The sequence below is a fragment of the Myxine glutinosa genome, chromosome 7 (assembly GCF_964187855.1).
Source record: "Myxine glutinosa chromosome 7, kmMyxGlut1.1, whole genome shotgun sequence".
Lineage (NCBI taxonomy): Eukaryota > Metazoa > Chordata > Myxini > Myxiniformes > Myxinidae > Myxine > Myxine glutinosa.
In genome coordinates, this window is record NC_136267.1 from 36,883,515 (window position 1) to 36,892,760 (window position 9,246).

A 9,246-nucleotide genomic window follows, 5' to 3' on the forward strand; every position below is an offset into this window, starting at 1 on the left:
ACACGAGGATTTGATCGTGTGTTTATTTTCTTTGCCGAAGGTGGTGCAATGTCGAAATAGCACTTTCTGTTTACTTGGGGAAACAAACATTGTCAACTACGAGACCCCAAAATCAGAGATCGCAGACCCTCGCCAGGACTTGTTTTTGTGGCAAATAAATGGAAGGATTTACCAAACGAAAGGTTATTGATTGCAAATGAAAGGACTAAGTGGTCTAGTTATAACGGTCAAAGGTCTGAAAAGTTGTAAAGGTCATATGTTTGAAAAGTTGTAAAGATCAAATTGGCTGAAGGGTATTAAAAGGTCTAAGGGGTCTAAAGAGTGTAATGAAGGTCTAAAGGGTCGGAATTGTCTGAATAGTCTCTGGAGGTCAAAGGGGTCTTCAGGGTATTAAAGGGTGGGAAGGTCTTCGAGGTCTAATGGTTTCAAATGGTGTAACGGAGTATATCGGGTCTTCAGGATCTATGGGGTCTTAAAAGGTCGTGGGGGACTAAAGGGTGCTAGCGTTCTAAAGAAGCTTAAGGGGTGTAAAGGGTCTAAATGGTCTGAGGTCTTAAAGGGACGAAAAGGTCTTCTTTTTTTGTATACAAGATCGAAGCTCGTGTAAGAGCTAACATTGATCACAAAAAGACAATGACATAAAACATGATAAAGGGAGCGGGAGACAAGATGAAGAGCAGGGACATCGGGAGATCTGTGGGAGGGAGAGGGCTTGGGGGGAGGAGGCATGGAAAGGGGGGCGGGGAGGGGTGGGAGAGGTAAAAAACAAAAAATGCACGGGCACTACTGGGACTTCCAGGAAAGAAGTCGGTATTTCAAAAAAGTGGATCTGGGGTGAATTAGCGGGGGTAAAAAAGATCATGGTTTTGGATGGGGGAAGATAAGAGATGGTGGTGAACAGCTGTTTTAAAGACCTGGAGGGAGGAGTGGGATTGAAGAGAGTTAGGAAGTTTGTACCAGAGGTGGGAGAAAAGAGGAACGAAGGAGTGAAGGTGAGCAGAGAGCCGAGATTTTGGCAGTTTAACCATAAGAGGGTTGCAGGCAGAACTTGTGTGACCTGCAGGAATATTTGGGGGGACAGAGCACAGAGAGAGCTGGGGGAGCAAGGCCGGAGAGGAGTCGGTAAAGGACAGAAAGACCACCAACCTGCCTGCGGTGAGAAAGTGAAAGGCCCTCGTAGTTAGCTTCATCGCAGGAGATTCCAATGATTCTGAAAGCTTTGGTTTCAACAGCGTTAAGCTGAGCTAGGTGTGAGGCAGGAGCACCAGCCCAGAGGGGAGAGCAGTACTCCATTTAGCTCCGGATGAAAGCCTTGTATGTGGTGAGGAGCTCAGGTGTGCCAAGGAAGGACTTCGCACGACGGAGGATGCCCAGTCGGCGACTGGCTTTGGAGGCCAGCTTGGAAATGTGGTTTTCCCAGGAATGATCATGGCTTGAGGGGTCTAAATGGTCTTCGGGTTCGAAAGGGTCTTAAATGGTCTTCTGGTTATAAAGGGTCTAAGGGATTTTGGGGTCTTCATAGTCTTAATGCAATGGGTCATAGGATTTAAAGTGTTTAATGCAATTAATACACACGTTCTGTGCGGACAAACAGAGCCAAATGCAATACCGTCTCCTCTGGCGAGGGTAACTAGGCAGACGCCATGATAACCAAACTTACCAGAGAACAGCTGTTTATCTTTGATAACTCAGCACATAAAAATCGTGATCTCAAACTACGTGACGCGGAAGCGAGCTATCCCATTGGACAAGACTTGCCCCGCCCCCCGGAGGTGCGGCTCTTTAAAGGGGCTCCATATGCTCAAACACTGCAGCATTCTCTGTCTCTGTTTTGTTGAAGCGTGGAGCGGGTTAGGTGTGCGAGTTTGCAGCATGTCGGACCAGGCCCCGTTCGACACGGACGTGGTGACGATGACGCGGTTCGTGCTGCAGGAAGGTCGCAAGGTCGGTGGGACCGGAGAGTTCACGCAACTGCTCAACGCTCTGTGCTCGGCGATCAAAGCCATTTCCTGCGCCGTGCGCAAAGCTGGCATTGCCAACATGTAAGCTGGCACCTCCAGGGAAGGTTGGGCGCGCGGTTTCTCGTGTGCAGGTGGTACAAGGTACAACTGGGAGTGTAAACAATTAAAACGTTTTCTCCAACGAATGGGTCAACTTTACACCTTTTAAAAATCCTTTATGACGTGGCTTAGCAAAGGGGTTGGGTTAGTTCGTTTGCCACGCCCCCTCACTTCCCCGCCCCCGCATCTCTTCTTCCTCTGCATTCTGTGTGATAGTGAGTTGGTGTCCTTTGCAATATTCAGCATTTAAATGGACTTTGTACCAGCTCGGTTTGCCATGCATTTGAGACATTGTACACATGCTTGTATACAATGTCATGCTTGTATATATGCATTTCACATGTGAAAAAATTGGTGGACATCAATGTACTTTTACCTCAATTATTAGGACATCAATGGGCCATGGACAAACGTGTATGCTTGTTGTAGGGATTTGAACCTGGGTTCCTACATCGGCCATCTGTTCAGAATGCCAACACTAAACTGGCCAATTACAAACCCATACATTTTGAACTGGTTCCACTTCGAAAAAGCATTTTTACAAAACCTAAAAGGACAAAACTTTCTAGTTTGAGCCATATATGCCATCCCATAGTACGACGTACCCCCGAGCTTGTCAATATGGTGTTATTTGATGACGCCACGGTGACCAATTTTGTCATTTGTTTTGCAAGTTTTTATCCTGCTTCACAAGTGTTGAGATGGAGGTCTACAATGGGTCATGAGCCGTTGCTGGGGGTTGTGGAACATGCTGGAGTTGAAGTTTATTACTTGAAAAATGGAAGATTTTTTTTTTTTCCCCAAGTATATTGGTCGGATGCGTTTGTGGTTCTGTTTGTCACCGGCCTACAGGTCACAATTCTAAACCAATCGTCACGAAACTTTACCAAGTTGTATAGGTCGTCCCAATTGAGAAGCCTATTGTTTTTGGGGTCAACATAGGCCAAAGGTCACCAACTTTGCCAAATTTCTAAAATCCTCAATTTTCATCCGATTGACTTGAAATTTGAAGAGACTTGCATATCTGGTCACTGAATTCAACCACCAAGTATATGAGGTCAACATAGACCAAAAGGTCAACATAGGCCAAATTCCTAAAAGCTTCAATTTTCATCCGATTGACTTGAAATTTGAAGAGAACTTGCATATCTGGTCACTGAATTCAACCACAAATTATATTTTAGGTGAACATAGGCCAAAAAGTCAAAGGCCGAATTTCTAAAATCACCAATTTTCATTTGATTGACTTGAAATTCTAAAAGGATTTACATATGTAGTCACTGAATTCAACCACCAACTATTTTTGAGGTCAACATAGGCCAAGTTTTTAAAATCCTCAATTTTCATCCGATTGACTTGAAAATTGAACAGCATTTGCACATTTAGTCACTAAATAGGGAAACTATTTTTGAGGTCAAAAGGTCAACTCAAGGTCAACCTTACAATCATTTTTCATCTAAAAAATCGTCGCTTTTCTTCCTGTTGCCCTGAGCTTTGATCAAGATTGTCAATCTTAATCTTGATGAAATGGACAATTTGTATCAATGGAATTTTTTTTTCTTTGGGGTGGGGCGGTGGATATTGCAAGTATCGTGCTCCGCATGACGGCTTCTTGTTTATTTATTAGGGATAAACTGGTGGGGTTTCCTCGAGCAAATTTGGTGCTTACTGGGTGGGGTTGTGTCAAACGATCTGTTCGCACGTACCATTTTCAGGTATGGCATCGCGGGTGGGACCAATGTTACGGGCGATCAGGTGAAGAAGCTGGACGTCCTGTCGAACGACCTCGTGATCAACATGCTTCGCTCGTCCTTCACCGCATGTCTTCTCGTCTCTGAGGAAAACGAAGGGATCATTGTGGTTGAGGCAGACAAGCGGGTGTGCGACAAATTGATTGCACATTTGCCCTCCTTTTTATCCCTGGTGGTGAATGGCAATTTGGAGGGAAGGAAGCAAGAAAATGGCCAAACAATCCATATGGGTATTGTCATAAACAATCAAACCCCTCGGTACATTACAAATCCCTTGTAATCCAGCATTTGTCTCCGCCACAGAAGGTGGATGGAGGTTACGTTTTCACCCCTGTCTTTCTGTTTGTGGACAAAATATCTCAAAGTTGTGGGCGGATTTGGACGAAATGCGGTGGTGATGTAGCGTACAGTATGTGACAAGGACGAAATGATTAGGTTTTGGTGAATATCCGGCCACGAGAATTTATTGTAAGTGATTCTTCACCATTGGGAGACGGGGCCAAAAACGATACATAGGAGGATATCTCAAATAGTTATGGATGGATTTGGACGAAATTTGGTGGACATGTTGGGTGTCTGACGAGGAAAAATAGATCCGACTTTGGTGAAGATTAAAATCCAGATCGGAGAATTTTTGAAGTGATTCTTCACCATTGGGAGACGGGGCCAAAAACGATACATAGCAGGATATCTCAAATAGTTATGGATGATTTGGACGAAATTTGGTGGACATGTTGGGTGTCTGACAAGGAAAAATAGATTCGACTTTGGTGAAGATTAAAATCCAGATCGGAGAATTTTTGAAGTGATTCTTCGCCATTAAGTGGTCGGGCCAAAAACGATATAGAATACGATATCTCAAAAAGTTGTGGTCGAGTTATGACAAAATTTGGTGGATGAGTTGGGTAAGTGACAAGAACGAGGCCATTAGATTTTGCTTCAGCCCGGATCCAGATCCAGCCTATCGGTGGGATCCAAAACGTAAACTGTTCAGCCTGGCGGAGACGTGCTCTCGACCGAGTGCTGTTCTCGTCCAACCTGTGCAGCAAGTTTTCCTAACGATGCATTCCTTCTGTCATTCGTTTCTGCAGGGCAAGTACGTGGTGTGCTTTGACCCATTGGATGGCTCTTCAAACATAGACTGTCTTGCCTCTATTGGAACTATATTTGCAATTTACAGGAAGGTATGTCATCCTCCCTCTCTCCCTCTCTCCCTCTCTCCCTCTCTCCCTCTCTCCCTCTCTCCCTCTCTCCCTCTCTCCCTCTCTCCCTCTCTCCCTCTCTCCCTCTCTCCCTCTCTCCCTCTCTCCCTCTCTCCCTCTCTCCCTCTCTCCCTCTCTCCCTCATTATCTTACCTCTGTCCCCATGCATCCCATACACCATTTCCCTTTAAGCACCTGGGTGTTGTCTGTCTTTTGGTGGGATTAAGTTGTGCAAGAAATGTTTTGAGAAAGATTGAGATTGTGCAATAATGGCCAACGGGGTTAACTATAAAACCACAGCTGCTAATAATTACCCTGGATTGGCTTCGACAACAGCCTCTCTGTCCTAAAGAGTACAACAACAACAGGCATTTTAAGGCCATTTTCCCTGCGAGAGCGGGGGTTAGCCTTGCGGGCCCCATGACTATCTTCGTCATTTTGCCCTATTTGTCCTAAAGAGTGAATAGTTTTATGTGTTGGCATCTGCCATCTCGCCTGTGATCACGCAACACAGCTCAGAGGTAGCGTCTTTGCATTTGAGCTGTTTATTCTGGGTGTGATACCCACAGCCGGGGACTCGTCCTAGTGTACAATAGGGTGTTGCTTCCTCGAGTACGGCTGTCCATTTGGTGGTCATCAAGTTGGCGTTCGTGCCCGTCGGCATCTGCCGGTGGTTCTTGAAGACCTCACGGTGTATTTTGAAAAGATTCATCCATTGAAAGCTGCTCCAAATCCCCCACCCCAGCTAAATTCCAAAAACTAGTCTCTCTCTATCGCGCATGCGCAAAGAAGAGATTTTTATTTATTTATGCCTCCGCTGATGAAGTCACCAGAAGCATTATGTTTTGTGGTTGTCCATCCGGCTGTCTGTTAGTCCAACCGTTTGTCCGTGATAGGTTTTCATTACCGTGTTAACTTGAGAATGGCTGAAGGGAACAAAGTCAAACTTGATACAGGTATGTATAATGATGTAAAGATAAACTGATTAGATTATGGGGTCAAAGGTCAGAGGTCCAGTTCGGTAAAAATTCTGTTACCAACTTGTGAACCAGTGACGATGTTGACCAAACTTAGTGCAAGTATACATTGTGATGCAAAGATGAACTGATTCGATTTCGGCATCAATAGGTCAGAGGTAATGTCAGGTAGAAATCTGATACCAGAGAGCAGCTGAAGGGATTTAAATCAAACTTGGGGCATGTATAATGATGGAAAGATTAACTGATTCGATTTTTGGGTCAAGAGGTCAAAGGTCAAGTTGTGTAAAGTTGTATAATACCTCGTGAACCAATGATGGGATTTTGACCAAACTTGATACAAGTATATCTATCTATAATTCCAGTAATCTCTGTGTGTATGTTTGTATGTCTGTATGTCTGTGACCGCTGTTTCTCGACAACCACGGGTCCGATATACTTTAAACTTGCCAGGTATATTGCTGGGGACCCGAGGATGTGCCTTTTCAAGGTTTCATATTAATCGGACAAGTAGTTACCGAGCTATGTCCAAAAAACGATTCAACCAATCAGAGCAGCGAGCTATCACGTGTGCCGAACGTGCCGAACAGACTCTGCCTCGGACGGCACATTTGAGAGCGTATTCATTTATTTCACGTTGGCAAACTATGTTGGCGTTAAACTATGTTTTAAAACTAATTAAAACTAATTTGCGATTCTTTCGCTTTCCTGCGCGTTTGTGCACGCGATGGCGATTTCTTTACCAAACTCCGCAAGCCGTTCGCTTTGGACCAAACCATTTCATGTAAATAGAGGGGGGGGGGGGGGGGATTGTCACCGTACTCGCAAGCCGTTCGCTTTGGACCAAACCATTTCATGTAAATAGAGGGGGGGGATATAATTTTAGATATAGATATAGTACGGGCATGCCCTAGTAATTGTAATCCAAAGATGAACTGATTAGTTATTAGCATCGATAGGATAGAGGTCATGCCAGGTAAAAATGATATCTAGGTCTGGATTTGAACAAAACTATACATGTACCATGATGCATATGTACAGATTTGATATTGAGGTCAAATGGTCTTGAAGTTTAAGGTCAAAGTTAGGGTAAGCGGAGACTTGGTCGGCGAGGCATATTGGTCAACGGCGCGATGTCGAATTATGTCTAGTTTACCCTGGCTGCCTGGCAGTGAAACAAAATGGGAAATCATTCCAAATGGGAAACTTACCTCTTCTTTTTTTAAGTCATAAAGGACACAAACAACAGGTCCGAAAAACTAACGTGACGTGTTAAATAAATAAAGTGGCGTAAAAAATGCTGAATCGATGGCGGTAAACTTGCGAAAACAAATTATACAACCTTTAAAATCATTACTTTATTTCGATCTAATCGCATATTTGAACACAAATTGCTTTTTTGACACTTTCAAAAACCTTTAGTTTTGGACAAAATTGGACTTGGACAAATTTTACATCACAATCAATCAAATTTGCCGATCACAGACCTATGTCCTTCTTTCTCAAGACTGCACGGGGTAAGGTGTTCTATGAACTCTCGAGTTACCCTCGCCAGAGGAGAGGGTATTGCATTTGAGTCCGTTTGTCTGTCTTTGTCTGCAATAGTAAATATGATTTTCTCTGCAACCGTTGGTCCGATTGTCAGGAAATTTTCACCATAGTTGCACCTCCTCCTGCAGATGACAATTATGATGTCATAGGTCACGTGATAGGGTGCCACCTTGGAAAAACCGAAAAAAGGTGCTGCACAGACGAAAATTGCGACATGACTCATTGTAAAGAACTCTCCATGGGGAATAAAATATGTTAATGATGTCATAGGTGCCTCCATTATGACGTCATAATTCGACAAGTACAAAACTTTATCTGATCAAGATGAAATTTATTGAGCCTCATCCAGGGATAAATTGGTGGAGGAAAAAAAAAAAAAGACGTCTGTTACGTGGTTTGGCCGCCATATTTGTTTTAACACAAAATCCTTAAAAACCACGAAAAACACGTCATGGTGAGGATCTGCAATCTCTGATTGCTCTTTCTTGGTCTGTGTATAAACGGTTAAGGTTCCTCAATGCTTGCAGTCGATCGGATAACAGATATTGTGGGAGACACTTGGCTCTTTTGTTAATGATTCCAATTGGGCGATTTGTTTTGCCTTTTCAGCATGATGAAGGTGAGCCGACTGCACGGGATGCACTGCAGCCAGGACGCAAGCTCGTTGCTGCAGGCTACGCACTGTACGGCAGCGCGACAATGCTGGTGCTGTCCACTGGAAATGGTGTCGATTGCTTCATGTTGGACCCAGTGAGCTCGGTGTTTTCCTCCCTAATGGAGCTACTGTGACTAATTTAAACGGGATTGCAGTGCTACTGCAATCGTGCGTTTTACACCATACCCTGGATGTCTGGTGGGTGTGGTTGTGATCTGGGAACTTTCTTTTCCGCTTGTTGCATGCTTCGACGCCTACTTGCTGTCGACCAAATCCAGCTCATGTGATCTGAAAGAAAATGTTTGATAATATGCGTTTCAGGATGCGTACCATTTCAGAACGATTCCGACCTTGTCCTTAGGCTATTGGAGAGTTCATCCTGGTGGATCGTAACGTAAAGATCAAGAAAAGGGGAAAAATCTACAGGTATTTAAACACATCTTTAAAAAAAATCGATTCCTTGACATTCTCCTGTTTATCTTGATAAAAGTAAAACTAAGAAGGAGAAAAGTTCCTCGTTTTATTTTGTTTTCAATTCCTTTCATTATTCGCAGTGTCAATGAGGGGTATGCAAAGTATTTTGAACCAGCGATGACAGAGTACCTGCAGAACATGAAATTTCCCAAGGTATGAGAAATAGGGGGGGGGGGGGGGGGGGAGGGAATGGAGTGGGAGGGGTAGGCCAGGCTCAGGTTGTCTTTCATATGCAGCAAGTGGCTGTGGGCTGGCATTAGTTCTCTCGGATGTGCCATCCTGATGCAGTGCCCTCTGCAGGGTAGAGCAGGAATTTGTAATTTGTTCAGGGTGTGGGTGGTACCTTACTAGTAGGGGCCCTTAATCCTCAAATATAGCTCGATTGTGCACTTTTATCTAAAGTTTTGAGGTTTTGGATGGAGTTGTCTTAGGTCATAACATTTCTAATTCTGCCGGGAGACAAGCTCGGTGATGAAAAGTTTGGCACTTCCAATTGTTGTGTACCTCGAGATGATTAGAAACCAGGAATTTTCAGCTTTTTCTGCTCCTCGTGTCGCTATAATTGAGGAATATTCT

The 9,246-nt window shown here is 44.1% G+C and overlaps 1 protein-coding gene across 2 annotated transcripts in view; it reads left to right on the top strand.

Moving 5' to 3' along the window:
* Positions 1 to 1,729: 1,729 nt before the first annotated feature.
* Positions 1,730 to 9,246, top strand: part of LOC137431126 (fructose-1,6-bisphosphatase 1) — a 9,561-nt gene continuing 2,044 nt past the window's right edge. Inside the window, exons 1-6 of one of the 2 annotated variants that reach the window (XM_068122091.2) lie at positions 1,730 to 2,042; positions 3,776 to 3,938; positions 4,903 to 4,995; positions 8,151 to 8,291; positions 8,558 to 8,622; positions 8,751 to 8,823. In XM_068122091.2, the coding sequence (XP_067978192.2) occupies positions 1,798 to 2,042; positions 3,776 to 3,938; positions 4,903 to 4,995; positions 8,151 to 8,291; positions 8,558 to 8,622; positions 8,751 to 8,823 (780 nt within the window). In that variant the 5' untranslated portion in view covers positions 1,730 to 1,797. Of the gene's footprint in view, positions 2,043 to 3,775; positions 4,344 to 4,511; positions 4,996 to 8,150; positions 8,292 to 8,557; positions 8,623 to 8,750; positions 8,824 to 9,246 lie in introns of both variants that reach the window. The other variant, XM_078781492.1, reaches the window with a different exon arrangement.